At 34.6% G+C, this 23,274-nt stretch overlaps 2 protein-coding genes across 9 annotated transcripts; one reads left to right on the top strand and one right to left on the bottom strand.

Moving 5' to 3' along the window:
• Positions 1 to 96: 96 nt before the first annotated feature.
• Positions 97 to 22,449, bottom strand: LOC105217981 (ATP-dependent RNA helicase vasa). 8 transcript variants are annotated; one of them, XM_011193280.3, is made up of 9 exons: positions 15,491 to 15,619; positions 15,274 to 15,427; positions 15,137 to 15,208; positions 2,724 to 3,013; positions 2,466 to 2,651; positions 1,822 to 2,385; positions 1,537 to 1,750; positions 1,185 to 1,468; positions 97 to 407 (listed from the first exon to the last, which is right to left on the bottom strand). In XM_011193280.3, exons 1-9 carry the CDS (start codon positions 15,602 to 15,604, stop codon positions 342 to 344), a joined length of 1,944 nt encoding a protein of 647 aa, XP_011191582.1. In that variant the 5' UTR covers positions 15,605 to 15,619; the 3' UTR covers positions 97 to 341. The 8 variants fall into 8 exon arrangements, with proteins under 8 accessions (XP_011191582.1, XP_054083498.1, XP_054083493.1 ...); XM_054227523.1 differs by lacking the exons at positions 97 to 407; positions 1,185 to 1,468; positions 1,537 to 1,750; ... (1 more) ...; positions 2,466 to 2,651; positions 2,724 to 3,013 and adding exons at positions 3,041 to 6,375; positions 7,512 to 8,529; positions 16,182 to 16,358 and having other exon boundaries at positions 15,491 to 15,525; XM_054227518.1 differs by lacking the exons at positions 97 to 407; positions 1,185 to 1,468; positions 1,537 to 1,750; ... (1 more) ...; positions 2,466 to 2,651; positions 2,724 to 3,013 and adding exons at positions 3,041 to 6,375; positions 7,512 to 8,529; positions 15,815 to 16,031 and having other exon boundaries at positions 15,491 to 15,525.
• Positions 8,305 to 19,546, top strand: LOC105217979 (plasminogen activator inhibitor 1 RNA-binding protein). The gene is made up of 4 exons (XM_011193278.3): positions 8,305 to 8,448; positions 16,418 to 17,207; positions 17,622 to 17,873; positions 17,954 to 19,546. Exons 2-4 carry the CDS (start codon positions 16,589 to 16,591, stop codon positions 18,349 to 18,351), a joined length of 1,269 nt encoding a protein of 422 aa, XP_011191580.1. The 5' UTR covers positions 8,305 to 8,448; positions 16,418 to 16,588; the 3' UTR covers positions 18,352 to 19,546.
• Positions 22,450 to 23,274: the final 825 nt, after the last annotated feature.

Raw genomic sequence — 23,274 nt, 5'->3', positions numbered from 1 at the left:
AAAACAAAAACTTGCGGCTGCCGTTGGAGACTTATTTGGCTCTAATTCAACCATATTTCTATTCCAAAATACCAATAAATATAAAAAATAAAATAATTATGCCGCAAAACCGAAGCATTTTTGTTTTGTATTCAAAATCCATTTATTTCGTCTTGGACTTTCTATTTTTATCAGAACAAAATATATAAATTCATGTATTAGAAATGAAAATAAAAAATTGCTAAAATAATTAGCAGAAGTTAGAAATCAATTGAATTCAAAGTAAAAGTAAATAACTATTATTAATGAAGTATAAAAAAATTTTCAGTAATCGTTGATTTTGCATGTTCAATATGTCCTTTTTAATCCCAATTTTCTTCTTCTTCCAATGGACCAGGACCAGCCGAAGTAATGAAGTTGTCATCGGACTGAAATGAAATTGTTTGCATTACAGAAACTATGTGTATAGGTATCTCTATTAAAAAATTTCAGAACACTGAGCTACTATATTTATACACCATTAAAGGTTAAAGATGGTACAAATTATTGCTTCTTGTGGTAACGTTGTTTTGGATGTGGAAGCATATGCGTATTTGGAAACCCAACTAATTGTTACATACGAAAAATAAAGATCATCAACATTTTCGATCATTTACATAAAACCTAGAAGGGAGCGGGATCCAAATATGCCCCCTCCTAGAGTAATCCTTTGAACCAAATTTTACTTTTATAATTGTATTTATGGCTCTTTATATGTTTTAGGTTTTCGCCATTTTGTCAATGCCAAGAAATACGAGTACCAAGTTTCATTAAGATATCTAAATTTTTACTCAAGTTACAGCTTGCACGGACGGACAGACAGACATTCGGGTTTCAAATCTACTCGTCACCTTGTTCACTTTGGTATACATATATAACCCGCTCAGTTTTAGGTCTTACAAACAACCGTTATGTAAACAAAACTATAATACTCTCTTACCAACTGGTAAAAAAGTGTTTTCTTAAGAGTTTGTAGCAAATATCACAGCCATCCCAATAGAAAAAACATTAGTAACTGATGATGTACGTATGTATGTAGACATAACTAAGCTGTTTACTACTTATAACTTCTTTATAGCAACTAATTGTATTTTACTAATTATTTTATATCCTACTTCATATTTCTATATTTACATGTACTCAAAACTCACTTAAAATAAGCATACCTGAACATTTTTTCGAACGTCCCGACCGCCGAATCTGCTTTGTGAATTGCTGAATCCACCGCCGCCCCTGCTGGAACATGACCGAAGAAATTGCGGTACTTCTTGCGAGGCGCCTTCCAGAATTTTCACCAAATCACTTGCTATGGCCGAATCCTGCTCTGGATCAAAGAAGCTAGATGCGCGTCCGTTATTACCGACACGACCTGTGCGTCCAATACGATGAACGTATTCATCAACAGAATTTGGAAGGTCGTAGTTAATGACATGTTTGACATTTTTTATATCTAGAAGAGAAAATTCAACTCGTTAAATCCAGAGGATAGAAACAGATAACCTAAATTTGCGCTCTTACCGAGACCACGAGCGGCAACTGACGTCGCAATGAGAACTTTCATTTTCCCTGACTTGAAGTCGGCCAAAGCCATTTCCCGTTGGCGCTGCAATCTGTCGCCATGAATAGAAGTCGTAGGAAACTCAGTTTCTGAGAGTAAGGATGCTAGAAAATCAGCACCGCGCTTTGTTTCAACAAAGACAATGGTTCCATCGCTGCTTTCACTCAATAGTTCCTAGACAAATCAATAATAGTAGTAGTATTTGTTTAAAGAAATTTTTGTACAAAAAAACTGATGTAATTTACCATTAATTTGGAACGTTTTTGAAACTTTTTAACTTCAAAAATATCTTGCGTAACATCGGAACATGCACCACCTACAACACCAATGGCGATAAATATATAGTTCGATAAATAAGCACCGGCTAAACGTTGTATTTCTTCAGGGAATGTTGCAGAAAACATCAAATTTTGACGCTCTTCCATGGGACGCATTGTCTCATGATTCATAAGTGTATTAACATTCTCTTTAAAACCCATATCCATCATACGATCGGCTTCATCCAGCACAACGTAACGTGTCTCTTCAAAGGTAATAAAACCCTTCTCCACAAAATCTAACAAACGACCAGGGGTGCATATCAAAATGTGGCAGCCTTTGGCAATATTTTCGCCTTGATATTTGCTTGAGGTGCCGCCATAAACAATGCTGATTTTCAAATAAGATCCCATTGCGAACTTTCGAGCTTCTGAAAAAATTTGAATCGCCAATTCACGAGTTGGAGAAACGATAACCGCCTGCGGTTTTCCAATCGACAAATCACAAGCCTCCGTTAGGATGCCATTAATGATAGGAAGCAAAAATGCAGCCTATAGTAAACGGATAAATGTAGAAACCATTATTAGTATGGGTGAGATATTCAGAGAATTATACAATGCCCTTTACTCACTGTCTTTCCTGATCCTGTTTGAGCACATGCCATTAAATCTCGACCATCCATTATTACTGGTATAGCGCTCTTCTGAATAGGCGTTGGCACAGCATATCCCGACTTTCGCACATTATTCATGATTATGTCCCGCAAGCCTGCATTTTCAAAAGACTGTAGCGCTGGTGGAGCGTTCTCGCCCGACACCTAAGCAACAAATAAATATTTTAAGTGTAATTAATACCACTTTAATTGATACTCCGTTATTTAATTGCTTACCCTAACTGGAATGTTGTCGTATTTGGAGAAATTTATTCCCGAAGAGATTCCACTATTGAATATTTCATCTTCATTGTCGGTGGGTTCCGGCGGTATATAGAACTCACGTTGTTTCTGCTCGCCTTCATATTCGCCTTTGTTATTATTGAAACCGTTATCGTTTCCATCTCTATCGCCATTGAAACCGTTACGATCGCCACCAAAACCATTGCGTCCACGGCCGCCTCGTCCGCCGAAACCACGACCTCCGCGACCACCACGAAAACCGCCACCGTTGCGATTTCCATTTTCTTAAAACATGACCGTTATGCATATATATATATATTTTGTGTCATAAAACATAATTTTAACAAATTTGTTTCACTAAAACAATAATATATTGTGGCAATGAAACAAAAAAAAAACAACTTTTTCTAAAAAATTAAAACAAAAAACTTAACTTTTTCCTAACTAGAATTTGAATTAGTGAATGATATTATTTCCATTAATACTTATAGGATGGCAATTCACTTGGTGATAGATAAATCGATTTCAATTTAAGAGAAAACAAATTATTTTCAATAAAATTACTTTAACGGTTGTAATCTCACACGTGTTCAAATCCTTCCAACAAATTGTGAACATTAATGGATGTGTGATTTTGCTAAAATTATATATCACACGTCTTACTATATACAACACAACATATATAAAAATAAGAACCAGTAATATTCGATTGAAAACTATTTTTTGAACGACATAGTTTTTATTAAGCTGTTTTGTTTGAGGATAAAGTGGCATATCATACTCAAAATATATGTTTAACAGCAAAATCGTTTTTTTTTTTGGAATTCCCGACTATTGTCAATGTGCAGCATGTGAAGTTGGGCAATGAAATAAGAACAGAAGATCAAATCCGTAGTTTTGGGTTAGCACTAATAGAGATAAACCAAAACAACTTTCATTTAATTGAAAAGATTAACTGCGATGCATAACTTCACGGAAGAGCGGGAAACAGTAAAAAAAAAAAAAACTGGAAAAGGAAAGTCAGTCAGTCAGAAAGTATTTGGAAAATTGCAAGATTTATTGGAAGACCTTTAACAATTGTTCACCAAGCACTTTTATAAAAAAAATCTTTACAAATCTGCAAGTTAAAAAAATGCAAAATTTAACGCTAAATATATAGCAACAACTTCTAAACACGGAAGTAAAAGTATCATGGTAAAGGAATGTGTCTTCTGCTACTGTATGGATCCTCTGTAGTAGTTAAAATAAAAGGTGGATAATTTTATTTACATCCACATACTCAAGTTAGCAAGTCATGCTCCCATTTGCAGAATGAAATATGCCTATAATGTGGAAATAGATATTTTAATCTGGACCTTCCATTTTCCGGACCTTTTTCCAATAGAGAACTTGTGTAGAATTGTTAAAGATAAGATAGTAAGCATCAAGTAAAAAAAAAAAACATGTAAGAACTGTGAAGAAACTTCCAAGAACCATGGTATTCCATATCCCAGGCTACAAAATACTTGAATATACACGCTGTTTTACCTTCCGTTTAAATAATATTTAGTTATTATTTTTTGTCCTCTCCCAATATAAATCAGCATGTGATTTAATAGTATTTTTTTACAAAGAAATGTTTTTATTTTATATTTAGTAAAAATTAATCTTACTAAATGAACAGATAATAATACATATTGTTTGAATTTTTCATTGGTTAGGGTAGATATTTTTTTGTAGATTTCTGTTCTTAACAGGAACTTTCTTATTTTTTTTTGTCCGGCACTGTATGTACGTGTATTAATAGGTATTTTAGGTAGAACTTGATTACATGATTTTTTAATATATCAGTACTAGAAGCATACATTTGGACGAAATTTCACCATTGAAATAATAAACTCTATCCATGATTTTGATGGATGTCTCAAATTCGAAAATAGCTACCTTATACCAATATTAGCTGTATTCGATTGGTCACTTCTCTGTCCGCTTGTCAAAAATTTTACATCTGAAACCAACAACAAAGTTATCCAGTTGAATTCGGGCAAGAGAGTATGGGGATACCTCGTGAAAAATTCTATCGCCACTTGCGTTAGTGCTACCAAATTTTGTTTTACTTATGTAGCCCATTCAAAATGGTAAAAATGGGACAAAACAAATATATTTTTGTAATGTATTTAACTTGATATAAATTATTTCTGATTAAAAAAAAACGAATTCCCGTTGCCATTACTATAAGGACCGAAAATTTAAACCAGCGAAAGGATACTCACCAGGATTATCTGAACGGAAATAATCACTTAACAGAAATGGTGTTGGAAAGAAAGGTATTTATATATTGGTTCTCCAGTATCGCGAGCATTTATCATAACAAATAACAGAATTATTATCTTTAAAAGATGTATTAAAAAATATTTTGAGCTCTATGAGCTCAAAAAGTTAAATTAATCCCACCCAATGTCCATTCTCTTTTATTCGTATTATTCCGGCTGATTCGAGTTCTATTAAGAAATTGAAAGCAAACGCAGCAAGGCGTCTGTTCTTCAATAAACGACTCTTCATCATGTTGAAAGACACATTGCGTATGATCGCTTGTAATATATTCATTTTTAGCTGCAAGCGTTCTATATCAGCATTGAGCAGCGTCTCCACATCATAGGCATAATGTGCTGGCAGTAATGCTGTTGCTGCGTTTTGTTCACTATTCCGATTGCAAGCTTTTAACATACTTTGCCATTCAGCTAGACTATCCATGATTGTGGAGATCGATTCGATATGCTCATATATAAATTGTTCATACGATGGCTGCTGTATAACCGCCGATTGTGTTTCCTCAATGTTATGCAAATTACGTGTTAGTGTTAAGTCCACAGCAGTTACTTGTTGCTCTGGTAATTGGGTAGGCAATGGTGTCAAAGCTTGAAGTACTTCAGTGATATCATTTTGAACACCCACGTGATGATCAACTGTGCGGGTTAAATTTGGATCCGTCGGTGGTGCTCGCTTTTTGTAACATCTTCTGCGTCGTTTTGGTAAGGCTCCACAATTATTATATCGTAAGTCCACTTGCCGTTCACGTAGTATTTCCAACCAATTCCTAGGTTCATTAAAACCCTCTGACTGCTGGGAAGTTTGGACCAAGTGTAATGGTTCGGCTGACATAACTATGTCTTCTGTTTTTATTTCAACAGCTGTTTGATGTTGTAATTGTTGAGTTGCAGTTGTCTGTTCAACTGAATCAAAAGCTTCTGTCAGACCTTCAGTTTCCATCTGCATTTGGCGGCCGGCTTCTGTGCTTCGTATATTATCAGCACTGGTGAGCTCCGTGCTGCCCTCAGTTGGGTAATTTTTGAAATGTGGTAATATTGCTACACTATCTGTGGGACGTAACGGTGTTGAAGAGAGTTCGCTATTGCGAAAAGTTCTCCTTAATAATGTTCGATGAAATGCCTCTTCATGTATCGAAGGTAATGTTCCAGTTCTGTAGGTTGATGTCTCTGTGCGGCGGACAAGAGAATGGCCCGAAATGTGCTGAATTGCATGAGCATTTTTTAATTGTTCTTCATCCGATAGTGATGATATACCTGCGGGCATTGCTTGCGGATACGGTGTGAAAAATACACTGCCAGTCGTTGATTCAGGCAAAATGCCACTTCGTTCCTGCTGACTGCCGTATTATGTATGAGTTATAAAAAAGATACATACATTAAGTACAATTACAAGCAAGATACACGAAATAAATGTAAGTTTTACATTAAGCACTTGCTTCGGAAAATTCGTCTAATAATAGATAAATTCAAATATTTTAAGTTGTATTTGGGCGTTTAAATATGTAATAGTTTCTTTTAATATAATACAACGGCTGATGATATCGCCACTGAAGTGTTGGATATACGTCGGAAAATCTCAATAGTCACCTAACTAGTGTATTAACGACATTCAGGTCTAGATAACTTGAAGCGACCCGGTCTTTTGTCTTTTATCTGACCAAGAACTTCCAATTCGGCAAAATTCCACAAAGTTATGTTGGCAAAACCATGGATGTACAAATTGATAATGAGACCTATAATGACATACGCAGCAGTGGCATAGACTGCTGAGCTTCCCTTGCTCTAGTGGAGCTGAAGCTGGGCAAACTACAAAAGTTAGCCAGCGTGCGTGTAGCGATAAGGACATGACCCCACAGCAGCGTTTGCTTATAGTGATTAAACACTACGCCAACCAAACTATTCTGCAGATGACGGCAGATGGCTATGGAAAGGGAACAGTGATATCATTCAGAAACATGATGGAGATCGGCGAGAAGCTTCCCCTAGCCCTCCTTCCTAGGGACGATACAACTAGAGAGACAAACTTTACTATGAAATTTGGGGTCATCTTAGGAAATACAGGTGACCGGGAAAGTCTGGCATTCGTGGCGTTATCCAAAGCGTGCGCGCTACACTGGTACACTGACGGCTCTAAAACGTCTGAACGCATAGTGGGCTAAACATTAAACTCTATGTGCCAAAGGGTGCGTTTCCAAGCATATTTCAGGCTGAAGTTTTTGCAATAAACCTGTGTGGTGAGGAAAATATAATATCCAGCGAAGGTACCGTAACGAAGGAATTGCCATGAGTGACAACTAAGCGTCAGAGTTCTGGGACTAATGAAGTCGTTATAGACATTGAGAGGGCAGAAAAGACCACAGCTCGCACTGCATTCCTCTATTTATTTTTCTATTCTATTCTTAAACCATAACCCAAACATGCAATCATGTTCCATATGAATGGAATGAATGAAAATGTGAAAATAAGTTTGTACCCGTTAGTTTCTGTATGTGTTGGTAAATAATTTCTAATCTGCTCGATTGTATCAAATTGTTCACCGAAACCTTGCAATGATGGTCCTTCCGAATGTGGCTGTACCAATTGCATTGTAGAAGAAGTCGACGCCACATGTTGGCGCGCTACATTGATACTTGCAGATGTCATAGCACTACCCTCGTTTAGCTGCGATTGATCTTCGGCAAGTGGTGGAATTTGAGGCATTTCTTCCGCCACACAAGGTGAAGCAGCACTTGTCCACATATATTCTAATGGAAAGAAATTATATGCCATTTCGCGCATATTATTAGTGATTGTCTGATGTTCGGGAACAATTCTTAAAGAATTACGCTTAGGTAAGGGTTGTCTCAAGGCATATTCTCGCTCTGTTATATGTGCACCAACCATATCAGGTATAAGTTCAAGACTTGCAATTCCTACTACATGATTCCGATGGCTAACGCCACGAACAGTTCTCGGAATTTGTCTGGCTGTTTTAAGAGTAGTCGAAGTGGGCGTCTGTAGCTGCACTTTTGTGGAAGGCATTACATCTTTGAATAAGTCTGGTAAATCGGATAGTTTAGATTGGTTTGCGGTTGCTAAGTCGATGCTTTTAGGAAGTTGCATTCCATAGTCTGCTTTTCTTTTGCCGCCAATCAAATCCAACATTTCTATATTTTCGTTTGCTGTATTGTCAACTTCAACACCTTCAATCACATTAAAATTTTCTCGATCAATATCAAATTTTTCTTGTTGCATTTCTTTATTATAGCCATTTCTTGCCACCAACGACTCTGTGAATGCATTAACTGAAGAAGTGTTATTTCTAATCATTTCGGTAGACAAGCAAACTGTATACGCTTCCAACAGATATTTGGCTATGCAATAGAGTTCATTACGATTGTTTATCCTCTGTATGCGGCCGGGGACTTCGGGTAAGAATTCTTGAATAGTAGCTTTCGTAAAGTTTTTGGGCACAAAATTCTGTGCTGGCGACTGGAATTCAGTTCGTTGGGCTAGAAAATATGGGTACGAATCAACGCGTTAAACAAACGAAGTGGAAAAAAAACTTATCATGAAATTAGATAACTCAATTGCTTTTACGTATGTACATACGTACACGCGTAAACTTTTACAATACGTCTAGTACAAAGCACGTAATCAAAAGCGAAATAACCCCATTTCATAAACTTTTCAAATCGCTGTGGACACGTCACTCTCAGCATGGTTAAGTCAAATGTTAAACACTTTCCTAATTGCGGTCACAACTCGACAAAAACTCGGAACGATTTCGAAATTTATTACCACCCATTTCTATTAATTTCAATTAGTGTATATGGACTAAACTATCTTAGGACCAATATATACTTAAGTAATATGTATAAAGAGGTAAATATGTACATATGTAGCGCTAGATGGGCTGAAAAGCCTCTAGTCTGTCGTGAAAACGCGGCATAAGCCAAAAATCTCTAAACTTATTTTAGAGTTTCAAGACTTTGTAACCAGTATTTTTAAATCTCACATGAAATTATTTTCATCGACTACATTAATCAATAAATGATTACTGTAGATTACAGCATACCACAACACTTAGTCATTATACATATATAGCGGGAGTTATTACCCGGTTTTTTAAATGTGACCCACTTTGAATAAGTCGTTATTTGTGAAAAATATAAATCAATTTCGGCGTCATAAGTCAAATGTGTTTCCTACGCATCGGAATGAAATTTTTATACAATATGGACGATGAAATTGCGCACATTTCTGCATACTCAACTTAAGAATCGTGTTTTTTGAGTTATGACACTATTCAAGTAAATGAGCGATATGTTCGACATATGGCGCCTTGGAAAGATATTGTTCGATTTCAGAAATTTTTGCTAAGTTTTAAATTCTGAACACTAAAAACACCAACAAGCAATCTTTTTATTGTAGATTGGTGTGTATTTCACCTATTTCCCAAAGGGAAATGACTCCAGAAAATTTTGGTGATATTTCATTAGTTTCGAGATATATAAAAACAAAAAAAAAAAAATAGTGCGTGGAGCCACACCCATTTGACATTACTATAACACTTCATAGCTTTTCGTGTTTGTTGTGGGCGTAGCAGAAACTAAAGTTTAGAGGAAAATATGAGGTTATCGTCAGGTTCCTGTAGAACGTCACCTTGTAGACGTATTTCGTTGCAGATTTAGATTCCCTCCGTTCAGGTCAAAAAAATACTGGGTTGGCTTTTTCAACGAACTAGAATATAGTTATTATAGCTATTCAAATACGGCGGCGAAGAGCTGATAAAGTGCATGCATCTGCTTCTTTGCGGAATATGGTCGGAAGAAAGCATGCCCGACGATTGGAATCTCAGTGTACTCTGCCCAATACACAAAAAGGGAGACCCCACAATTTGCGCCAATTACCGTGGGATAAGCCTCCTCAACATCGCGTATAAGGTTCTGTCGAACGTATTGTGTGAAAGACTAAAGCCCACCATCAACAATCTGATTGGACCTTATCAGTGTGGCTTTAGACCAGGAAAATCAACAACAGACCAGATATTCACCATGCGCCAAATTTTGGAGAAGACCCGTGAAAATAGGATCGACACACACCATCTCTTTGTCGACTTTAAAGCTGCTTTCGACAGCACGAAAAGGAGCTGCCTTTATGCCGCGATGTCTGAATTTGGTATCCCCGCAAAACTAATACGGCTGTGTAAGCTGACGTTGAGCAACACCAAAACCTCCGTCAGGATCGGGAAGGACCTCTCCTAGCCGTTCGATACCAGACGAGGTTTCAGACAAGGTGACTCAAACTCGTGTGATTTCTTTAACCTGATGCTGGAGAAAATAATACGAGCTGCAGAGCTAAATAGAGAAGGTACAATCTTCTATAAGAGTGTACAGCTACTGGCGTACGCCGATGATATCGATATCATTGGAAACAACACCCGCGCCGTTAGTTCTGCTTTTTCCAGACTAGATAAGGAAGCGAAGTGTATGGGTCTGGTGGTGAACGAGGACAAGACGAAATATCTCCTGTCATCAAACAAACAGTAAGCGCATTCGCGTCTTGGCTCCCACGTCACTGTTGACAGTCATAACTTTGAGGTTGTAGATAGTTTCGTCTACCTGGGAACCAGCATTAACAGCAATAACAATGTCAGCCTGGAAATCCAACGCAGAATCACTCTTGCCAACAGGTGCTACTATGGACTAAGTAGGCAATTGAAAAGTAAAGTCCTCTCTCGACGAACAAAAACCAAACTCTACAAGTCTCTCATCATTCCCGTCCTACTTTACGGTGCAGAAGCGTGGACGATGTCAACATCCGATGAGACGGCACTAGGAGTTTTCGAGATAAAGGTTTTGCGGAAGATTTATGGTCCCTTAAACATTGGCAACGGCGAATACCGCAGACGATGGAACGATGAGCTGTATGTGTTATTCGACGACATAGACATAGTCCAGCGAATAAAAAAAACAGCGGCTACGCTGGCTAGGACATGTTGTTCGAATGGATGAAGGTGCTCCAGCTCTGAAAGTATTCGATGCAGTACCCGCTGGTGGAAGCCGAGGAAGAGGGAGACCTGAACTCCGATGGAAGGACCAGGTGGAGAGGAACCTGGCTTCGCTTGGTATAACCAATTGGCGCCAAACTGCCAGGAGGGATACGTGGCGCGCTGTTTTGGACTCGCCTATAACCGCGTAAGCGGTGTCTACGCCAGTCGAGAAGAAGAAGAATATAGTTATGCTGCCAACAGTGTTTAATTAGTTTTAAATCTGTTTAAAACATACACTTTATGCCTGCCACTAATACCGTTATAAATAGTTGGGTTAAAGCTCGGCAATGAAAATATTTGCCGGTGCACTTTTGTCAAACCTGGTTAACGATGAATTAATAACTTTTCAAGACCAATATTAAGGATATAACCAGTATTCCGATAGGGAATACATTAATCATCCTAGCAGAATTAAAGTATAAATTTCAACATCAAACAATTAAGGAAAGGCTTAGTCGGGTGCAACCGAACATTTTATACTCTCGCAATTTTATTAAGATAACGTAATTTGACCCACATATTCGGCATAAAGTATATGAGTGCTGAGGAAATTCCTGAACCGATTTCACTCATTTTCACCACCAAGACTATACGCTCACTTAATTTTGCTAAGATATCTCACTTATTAACCGATATATGCGGAATAAAGCCCACCGTATTTTGGAAAAAGCTATAATTAGGTATATGAGAGCTAGGTGAAGTTATGACTCAAATTTTAATAATTAATAAAGTTTCGTCAAGATATCTTAACTTTTATTTAAGGTATCTGTTTCACTTCACAAGCCAGTTGTCTCGTCATCCTTATCATTTTGATATACAGTCATGTGAAAAATAATAGGAACACTTGCTTGCAAATAATAATAAAAAAATAAAATTAAAAAATTATCAAAAATGTAACATGCAATTGTTTGCTGGGATGTCAGTGAAGTAAAGAACCGTTATCAAAGAAAAAATTTTGATCATTTTGTGAAGTAAGATCGTTTTTGAGTGTGCGAAATCATAGGGACATGTGTCATGGTCCCTATTATTTTTCACATGACTGTATATAATTTATATCAAACTCGTTTCTTTTTATGACTTACATATAACCGTTACAAACAATACTATAATACTTTCTTTAGAAACTTTGTTGCGAGAGCATAAAAACGTTACATAAAAGTATTGGTTAAAATTTAAGTATAGTTAAAGGTCCCCATAATTTGAAAACATTTAGTTGATATTAATTTAAATCTTAAATTGCTTTTTTAAGAAATATAAAGGTGAAAGATATCGTAGCCTACCAAGACCAAATGTCATAAAGAACTGACAAAATGGTGCATATGCAACTTGGTTACTATGTCATGAATCCTATATTTTCACCGTAGAAAAAATAAAAAAGAATGGGCAAATTGCTCGGCAATGCCACTGGCGTGGAAGTGTTCTGAACAGCAAATTTACAAATCCGAAGCTAAGCTACCAAGTTACTTAACCAAGAAATTTTGAAAATGGCGTCGCTAAGAATTTGCTACCAGCCTCGGCATGAACTCAGAAGGGTGGACTCGCCCCCCGCCTGGACCATGACGGTGCCAAGGTAGAAGGAGACGAGGCCAATTCTGGTCCAATACACTAACCGTGCGTTGCAACCCGCTGTTGCAGCAACGGAAAGCCAGCAGCGTACTTCCCGCGTCAGCCAGCAAATTACTGAGAGGAAATAGAGTGTGACGTCAGCCACTGAGCAGATCTGCTAATTAAACACTAGCGATTCAATGTTCAATGTGCCAATGTTCACAAACAGAAGACACACACTTCCATGTATTAAGCATATTGCAATCATTTTGCATAGCCGCTTAACGAAATTGCTTCTAAGAATTATATAACAAAAGTAGCATGAACTAAACATGCAGGCTGTGTTTAAACACTTATATGTTCAAAGTCACCACAGAGCAACTAGTATGTGGTGAAAGCACAAATTTCTTGAAAGCTTCTCAACTTCTCTCACATTCACATTGCATATGCAGCAAAACCATCTACAACGCAAGGTTGGTATTTATTTATTTTATAAATTTGAGTGTTTATCTCACTTACTTACACCAACATATATGATAAATTTCTGTTGTTGTCACAACTGACCTCAAATTGATAAATAATATCGAAAATAGGCGATAAAAATAAATTGTTAAGCTTCTTTGGAGAAAAAATGTATCTTTTGGTTTTTTTTTAATAATGATTAGTCAAAGCAAAGGCGAAGGACTATACACACATATTTTACAGATATGATAGAGAAATAAATTTAAGGGGTTAGGTAGATTTCAGATACCACAGACAGACATATGGTTTCCTTAGTGCAATAAAAGCTCAAGAAACCATTTATAAGCATAGTGAAACACATGTAGTATTCTATGATGTTGGTTGATTCAAATAAATTAAAAGAAAATAAAGTTATGAAAAAAAATCAGTGGATCCCGATTTAGATATAACTGCAAACATTTTTACAATACTATTTTCCGTTAGAATTACATATTTGTTTTCACATATTTCTTCATATTTTTCAAATTATTTTTTTATTTCAGTTTATTTTGAATTTAATTTTTTTCAAACAAATTCACTTTACAGCTCTTAATTTGAGTCAAATATGACAATACTTTCTAAACATGTTAAAAATTAGTTTGTAAATTGCTAATAGCGTCATATGAGAATCCTGTTAAGAAAACTTTCAGAAATTCAAAAGCATTAATTAACAATAATTTGTATTTAACACATTTTTCACTTAAAATATTTGAAATTATACTGAACACGTTGAAATATATCCAAATTATACTATTATAAGCGTTTTTTAGGCAAAAAAAAAATATAGAATTAAAAAAAATTACTTTACATAACCATAGTTGTAAAAGCGGCAACGTGATCGGAATCGTGCCAAATTAATAAATTAGAACCTTACTAAAATACATTTCTTTTTGTAAATTAGTGGGAGTTTCTCACTTCACAATTTACGACTGCTTATATTTAAACTTATATGTTTGTATATTGGAACCCTGATACGGAATTTTTTCTGTGATACTCCTTTTATAGCATAAATTAAACGTTAGGGAGAATTCCAAATATAAAAACCTTACAAATGTATATATATTGTATGCAAATGGAATGATGCCTAATCATCAAATTTATCACTGACTTTCAACAAAATTTTAAATGATTACAGTTTCGCTGCATAAAGAAGCAAAACAATTTTCCCCAATCAGCTTCAACCAACTTCAGACAAAAACGGATCTATTTATAACATATGACAATTTTTACCTAATATACAGCTGCGGTCAAAATCTGAATTGTACTATCACACTAAATGATCCCACTTTTTTATTGCATCGTCTTTTTATAAGCGAACTGTAACTGTAAAATAAATTAGCGCCAAATGTCAGCATCAAATCATGCAATGATTTAAGTGTACGAATAGTTGAAATTGAAAATGTCTGTGAGACTAGTTCGCTTAAGTTATTTTTTATATCATATGTTCCCGACAATTGTTTTGCCGCGAACTTACTGCCCACTATCAAAGAAAAGTACCGTTACTGACAAAAGCACATGTCGAAAAACGAAAACGAAAACGAAAACTAAACCTTAAATCAGCACTCAACCTAATTGAGCAAAATTTTATGACTGCACGAGTAGAATAAGTCATGTATGGCAGAAAAGGATTTCCAAATGATGTTAGACGTCCACAAAGTATTAAAATCATCTTGGTACACCACACAACAAGTTAAGCATGGAGCATCAAACATTATGGTGTGAGCGTGTTCCCTTGGCAAAGAAGGTTATATTTGTCATCTGCTTGTTTGGGCTATCCAGGAAGACAAAGATATCAAAACCACAAAAATAAAACTGCCAAAACAATAGTACAACGCATTCCTCCATCTAACCTATATCCTCTTCTATGTTTATTAATAACTAAGATTGAGATTGAAACTGTATGTTAAACTGAACGTTTAATTTAATTTTTAAACCGATAGTATAAAAAGTATAAAAAAAATCACTTTGGGCACTCCAAATACAATGGATATTGACTTATAAAATTAAGTGAAACTTACCATTATCCTCATTATCGCCAAAGTTACGATGGCCACCGCCATAACTACCACCATGGCCTCGCCCGCCACGACCTTTAATATTTCCGTAATGTAGTAAAATATGCATTTTGTGTATATGTAGGTATTAATTATATTACCTCGTCCTCCGCCCCTACCACGTCTGTTTTCGAAACCTCTATTCCCGTCGTCAGTGTTTTCATGTTCCGCGTAGTCATTTTCGCCATCATCTACGTACTCATCGACATTATCTTTATATTGGGAGCTGCCATTACCAAAACCACAACCATCCTCCTGTTACCAAAATATACAAATAATATCAATTTCAAGCTCTAGAATATGAATAATATAACTTACTTCATCAATCCAATCTGACATTTTCGGTGATTTGTCTGTAAATAAATTAAAATCATGGTTCAGTTTTTTACGTACATCTTTTCTTAATCTACGATTTTCTTTAAAACGTTGCATTTTGTCTTTGGCGACGCTATTGTAATAGGAAACCGCATTTTTAAGCCGCCAATTGTAAGTTCTTTTTCATTTTTAATTTGTAAACAAATTTACTCTTCCGAGTATATGACGAAATGTCATTGTTGGAACATATGAGCATACAGTAGTGGCCACAAATGCAGCACCAATGTACCAAATATTCGCCAGTGAAGTATTCTTATTCCAAATTACCAATTGGACCATTTATACGCAAATATGCACATACATCCATACATGCGTTTGTATTTTTATGTAAGGCACAGGGAACTTCTAAATTGTTCTTCTGTAGCGACAATTTCTGTATTTTCCCCGATATTGTTACATTCGGTTGCAGAAAATATTACTGTTTTTAGTTGGAGTTTTGCAGAGAAATGCACTGAACAATTTAATTTTGTCAATTGTAAGCTTCGATGCTAATTTTTAAAACTTACACTTGGTCATGAAATCTAAAAATCTTACTCCAATTGGTATTAAACTTGTTTACATTTATATCGCTACAAAGGCCTTTTAATACACACGCAAAAACGATATTTAAATTTTAGTTATTTTTCCAAATTACAATTCAATGGATCCACCTTTATTAAACGTAACCTAGGCGTAAAAGTGTAAAAATATTCAGGTGTTCCTACAAGCAGACGCTACAAAATGAACGGTACATTGTCGATCGAATGTTCGAATAGCGGTTCTTAATAAAAGCGCCAGGGACATCTGTATTTCATACTTTTTATGTTAGAATTTACTTTCCGCTATTTAAGATGGCCATTAAACAGACTTTGTACTTGTCAAAAATTTCAGCACTCTTCTTCTTCTTATATGTATACCATGCTTTTTCAATGCTGGGCATGTGTTCTTAGTCTTGACTATCGTGCAGCAGAAAGCAGAAATTAAGGTTAGTTCAAATTTGTAAGAAATTGGCCAAGAAAAAGCAAAAAGCAAGTATACAAATAATTCACAAAAACGCCAATTATGGATGGCTCTGGAAATAATCGTTATGAACTTTTGTTCATGGACGATGATATTAGTGATCCATTAGATAATGTTGCGAGCAAGTCGAAAAAGCAGGTTAAGCCTGCTGGTGGCAGTGGGGGTAGTGCACCCTCCACAAAGTCATCGAATAAACAAAATGTCGACGGTCCTACAAGGGCACAATCGACTAAGAAACCCAACCAAGCTGAAAAAGAGAATAAGCCATCAGCCTTGAACAAAAATGAACTGAATAAGAAGTCGCCGGCAGGTAATGCAGTGGATAGACCTAGCAAGCAAGGTGGGCAAGCTACTAACGCCAATCGCAAACGTACTGGTCCCGCTACTGATGGCCAAGGTGGGCAACAGCAACAGGGCACGAGAAACTTAAACTTTAGACAGCAAAACGATGAAACTCGTGAACAACGTAATAATCGTCGTAATGCACGAGAAAATGGATACTCTGGTAATTTTGGAAATCAAATTGATGGTTCTTCACAGCAGCAACCACGCCAATTCCGGGACCGTGACAATCGCGGACCACCACGTAACCGCAATTTCGAAGGTGGCAATCGTGGAGGAAAACGTGAATTCGACCGCCAATCGGGATCTGATAAAACTGGTAAGTGTAAAAATATACCAAACTTATAAATATATTTCCAAATATATACGTATATATGTATATATATGAATTATGCATATGTATGTATTGGTGTTAATCAAAAGCATGTTGTAGAAATGTGCCCACATGAAACATATGAATATGTGCTCATATACAAGCACAACGGAATAAGCAATGTCAAAACGTGCTAAATGTCAATGTTTTCACGAAGTATGTAGGTTATGAAAACTTAAACTCATAAAACCTTATATCCGCCATTTTTATTTTCCGCTAAAACTGTTATTGTATAAATCAAAAAAGTATATAGTATTGTCAAAATATTCAAAAGAATGTTATCAATATTTTAATATCTAAAAGTTGAGTAAAATAAAATAATATAACATAATAAATAAATAAATTTAATATTATTTATAGGTGTGAAAGCAATTGACAAACGTGATGGTGCTGGCGCACACAATTGGGGATCAGTTAAGGAAGCTATCGATGACGTCAATAAGAGCGATGTCGAGGGTGGTAATGTTACTGATAAGGCTGAAGAATCTGGTAATGAACAGCTTGACCAGACGCCGGTCGAAGAAGAAACCAAAGAATTAACGCTGGATGAATGGAAGGCGCAAAAACAACAACGAGTCAAACCAACTTTCAATATCCGTAAAGCTGGAGAAGGTAAGTGTTAAAAAAAAGAAGCGACTTAACTGAACATCAAAAAGGGAAAAGCAAATTTACGAAATGTGTATTCACTTTAGGTGAAGACACAACTCAATGGAAGAAAATGGTAGTTCTAACCAATAATAAGAAAAAAGAAAATGAAAGTGAAGAGGAACTTGAATACGATCCTGCCATGTACCCTCAGCGAGTTGGACGTCAACAACGTGTACTTGACATACAATTCAATTTCAATGACGGTCGCCGAGGTGGTGGTTTTGGTGGACGTGGACGTGGACGCGGACCTCGCCCAGGAGGTGGTGCTCCTAATCCCAATCCCAATGCCAACACCAATTTCAATGCTACTGAGCGACCACCAATTGGTGGCGGACGTGGTGTTAACGCTGGCAGAGGTGGAAAGCGTAACTTTGGTGGTTTTAGACAACAAAATGTTGCACCAAAAGTCAACGACGAACGTCAATTCCCAACATTGGCTTAAAAGTTCTGCATATTTGGCGCAGACGCAATATCAAAAACAAAAAAGAACAACTATTAAAACAATTGAAATTAAAGAAGCAAATAATAAATGAGGTATCAAGAATTAAAATAAGTTTGAAGCTTCATCAAATTTAAAGATCATATAGTGAAGAAAAGAAACGGAAACTGCTGACAAATATTAAAATCCAGTTTAATGAATTATCACAAGCTATATTACACTTCTGTTTTCAGTACCATTTCTATTGAATTGATGCATTCAAATATATACATATATATATATATTGTCCTATAATACTAAGGAAAAGACCAAAACAAAAAACTAACCGCCCAATAACAACAGCGTCAAAGCGTACGAACAAGCAAAATGCTAAGCAATTGATTTCAGGTCGAAACGTTTAAACCAATAACTTCAAGAGCCACACTAGCATAGCCAATGCAACAGCACTTGTCGTATATAAAAAGTCTAGTAGTCCCACTGCTAAATAATGTGTATATTTTTGTTGTTTGATTAAATTTAAAATTTTGTTTTTTTTTTTACAAAATGATAGCGAAAGTGGGAGGAACGAACACTTTCCATTATTTTTAAAACTATTTCCAGTTTTGCAAAATTATAGCAGTTAAATTTTAAATAATATGAAATAACAAAAACAATCCTCGAACTACGTTAAGCAGTTCGTATAAACAAAAAATTATAGAAGAAAAATTATTTGATATCATCACATGAATAAAATCCATGAAGTGAAGCAAATAAACTATCATCTCATTATCACCCTCATGCAAAGCAAATTATCATTTTATTGTAACTTTCTTAATTGTATTAACAATAATAATTTAAAGGCAAATAAAAGTTCACACTACTATTAAAGAATAACAAGCAAACTTAATAAACTAAAAGGTTATAGTTATGTCATATTGATTAATATATTGCGTTTCCTTAAAGTAAAAAAGTTACAAAATACTACGTGAAAATATAATATTTTCCATGTAGTTGGTGCATGATACACACTTTTAAATTTGAAATACAAGAACAGGTTTTAATTGCATTCGGTAACTTAAAAATATCACCCAAGTGAAAATTGCTTACAATTAGAAATTGTATGAAAATACATCCATAAGGTATAAAAATTTTTGAAATGTATTTTGACCCAAAGAAGTTCGAAAACTCGTTTAAATAAAAACTTATTTGATAAAATTAATGACAGCGGCATTTTTATTAGTTCCTGAACATGTAGCAGCAACGTATTGTATTACATACATAATTAAGTTTAATTTAAGTTGAAACCTGTGAATTCAAAACTGATTTAACACATTACTGAGTGCAACCGGAGGAAATTTTTAACCGAATGTACTGGTAAAAGAGAAAGCATGAAACGATATCACACAATTTGAGACAAATCTTATTAGACCTATCAAAACAATAACCTATTCGGATAAGAGCGGAAGTAACTATTTTGAGAAAATGGGAGCCAGAGGAAATGCAAAGACAATGTATTGGAGAATCTGTTAAAAAAAAGTTCATCAAGATAAGTATTTTAATTAATCACATACAGGAGCAGACGCGTAGACAGTCATTTGGATATCAATTCGACCATTCACCCAATCTTAAAAAAAATCCCAACTACACGATTTAAGGAATGCATCTGACACAATTATAAGTGATTAGAGGAGTGTTTAACTTCGATTCACATAATAAAGCAATAATAAACGGTTTCAGTTACACCATCTTGTTATAAAAGGCAATAGTGTCAATATATATGATTAGACCTCTTCAGACTTACATAACGTCATAAATACAAAACTTAATTGAAAAAACTGTACAAATAGAACGAATATATATTAAAAACGTTTTCAACAACTTGTTGTACTGCAACAACCAAAATAAGGTTATCTTCATATAATATTAGCACTATTTTAACATAAAGTCTAGTATGAACTATTGGTTCATTAGCCAATAAAGACATATCGGTGTTAGATCTACCAGGGTTACTCTTACTCGGTCTCTAATGTAGAAATTAGTTCCGAAAGTACTGGAATTTATTTCCAATTTCTGAGTAAAAAAAAGGAAATTAAACATGTACCAAACACGGTATTGTAATCAAATTTAGTATCATTATTAACTTTACTATAGGCCTCACATTCACTTTTTACCAATATTACTATTAATGGCATAATGCTACACGAACCATTCGTCCTTAACTCTATTAAGGTATACCTATTTATTTTATTATAAGGGCCCAAATATAATGTGAGGACAAAGGGAACCAGATAGGCAAAAATCTTCATATTATGTGATGAGGCTATACTAAGTTTATAGACTGATTTCATCACTATATAGGGTATAGAGAATATGTCCACGAAATTTCATTAAGATGAGTCTCAATTTGACCTATATAAAAATCACTATATGTACATATATAGTCTGCGGGATAATTCACAGACATATTTCACTTATAATCGTTAGCAAACTATAGTATATCAACAATACATTTACATAATTCAACCAAAATGTTATATATCCATCAATATAAAGATGAATTTGAAAAAAACCTTAAATTTGAAAATCTTTATATTGGGTAATTGAGGGGTAGTATTGGCCATATTAAATTTTTGGCTTCAAGGCATTTCATTATCATTAAAGTTGCCCTCTCCCTGAAAAGTACTTACGACTTTAACCATGTGGAGTAGAGTCACAACTCGAATGTACTCTTTGTACAAATTATTATTCACAAATGTTGTTGATGTTCTTATAAACGGCATAAAATATTATCAAAATAATGTTAAGGAATGCTGACCAGTTGGCGCAATAAAAATCTAGAACAGTTCGGGTACGTAGGACTGAAAGCCATGGAATATTTATTCCTTCTTTGATTCTGAATACATATGAATATACATATTGTAAAGTGAAAGGTTAAGGTGAAATCGGTTTCAAATTAATGGGGATGGCATTGGTTCGCTTTCGCCCACTTCAATACTAATGTTCACGAACATGTGTACAAAACAAAGATTAATTATAATATAAAAAATATTGTTTCCACGGCCTGCAAACAGTCTATACATAGTTCGTAGTTAGTACTAAATTTTACAAAATGCAAATTCTATACGAAAAAGTTAATTAATAACAATAAATTTAACGCAAACAACACTGTACAATAGAAAAGAATTATTTAAATCGGATCGAGAGAAAATTAATGCTTTGCAACACACCAGAATTAGATAACTTTGACATATCATGTTTGAAAGAAGACCTCCTTGAAGTGTATTTCAGTAAAAATAATAACCCAAACATAAGATAAACATCTATTTATTTAATTTAGAAATATAAATTTTCGTTTTTTATTGAACAAAACAATTGGTATAATCAATAGAAAAACAAAACGATATGTATGTAATGTAATCCAAATGTGCCCGAAATTCACTTCAACGATCATAGATCTGTATATATGTACATATATTTGAATTGCGAAGGGACATGAAAATCTGCTAAGAATGTGTAATTTTGAAATGCAAACTTATGGAAAAGCTGTGCCTGCTTTACAGATGATTGCCGTCCAAATGTTGGTTTTTGTATTTGTCTTACTATTATTTGTTTAAAATGTCTTACTACGAAACCGTTTTAATTTTTTATAGTCTACACAGGTGTTGCTACAATTCAGAATGATTAAACGCCCTTTGATTAGGGAAAGTGGATCACATTTCAAATTAATATAACCAAAATTGTGGTTATTTTGAAAACAAGTATTTTCAAAAGTGTATAGTAAAAAACATCGGAATTATAAAAACATTAAATGTAATATTAGCTAAGCCTTTCCCCAAGGTGTGTTTGACTATTGTAACTCCACGAATAATTAACTTTTACGATAAGTACCGTTACCTCACTATAATTTTTTTTTTTAATTATTATATTCATTAAAACAATTAATAAACTTATAAGTAACTCCTGTTTTTACTCACCAAAATATTTGCTTCCAAACAAAAAAACTTTAAACAATTTAAAAGAATTGTAAAACTTTTCGAATTAGGTTATTTCTTTACTACGACTTCAACGGTTAAATAAAGAATGGACGCATGTTCGAAATACATTTTGTTGTAAAAGCTTTCCAAAATGTTTTTCGCACACGTTCATCAAGGTTGCCATTATGACAATTATTTACATACATATATATATTTGGATTGAGAATTGAATAATTAAAAATCATACATAATACTTTTTCCTATTTCTTATTCGTAAATGATAATTTAATGTTTGCCCTTCAATTACTTTATGTACTATTTGAATATGTAAAAATACAAAATCAAAATAATATTAAACAAAGTTATGATTAAATTATGGATTAAACTATCAGTGTTGTTGTAAAATCTGATAGTTGTCGGAATCAGAATTTAAACCGACAAAAGACTCTGGTCGATGTCATGAATTCTGATATTATTTGATGTTCGAATCAGAAATTTTATTGGTTTTCGATATCATGTATACCAATTTTATTGGTTTTACTATCAGAAACAAACCAAGTTACTCAGTGCTGACAGATTAATATTATATACAAATTTATTTTGATTTGCTGTTAAAATACGGTATAATATAAATACTAATAAAAGAGAAGATACGTACGCTACATTTATCGTACATCATTACGTAATTGTTGAATTTAACGGAAAAATTAAAATATTCTAAGAAGTTCACAGAATAGATGATTCAGATTAGATCAGGGAAATATCTAACTTCTTACATAAAAGTTAAACAATAAATATGTAAATTTTTACATAAATACAAATACCACATTTGACTCCAATTGGGCATAAAGCGAGTTATTATGATTCACTAAAATTTTCCTTTTCTCGTTTGCGTTACTTTTATTGTCCAATAATAAAAGCTGAAAATACTTCTCATTTTAATTCTATTTTTTCAAATTTAATGAATGTTTTG

This window comes from Zeugodacus cucurbitae, chromosome 3 (assembly GCF_028554725.1).
Source record: "Zeugodacus cucurbitae isolate PBARC_wt_2022May chromosome 3, idZeuCucr1.2, whole genome shotgun sequence".
In the NCBI taxonomy this organism is placed as follows: Eukaryota; Metazoa; Arthropoda; class Insecta; order Diptera; family Tephritidae; genus Zeugodacus; species Zeugodacus cucurbitae.
This window is presented reverse-complemented; position numbering and strand designations above follow the sequence as displayed.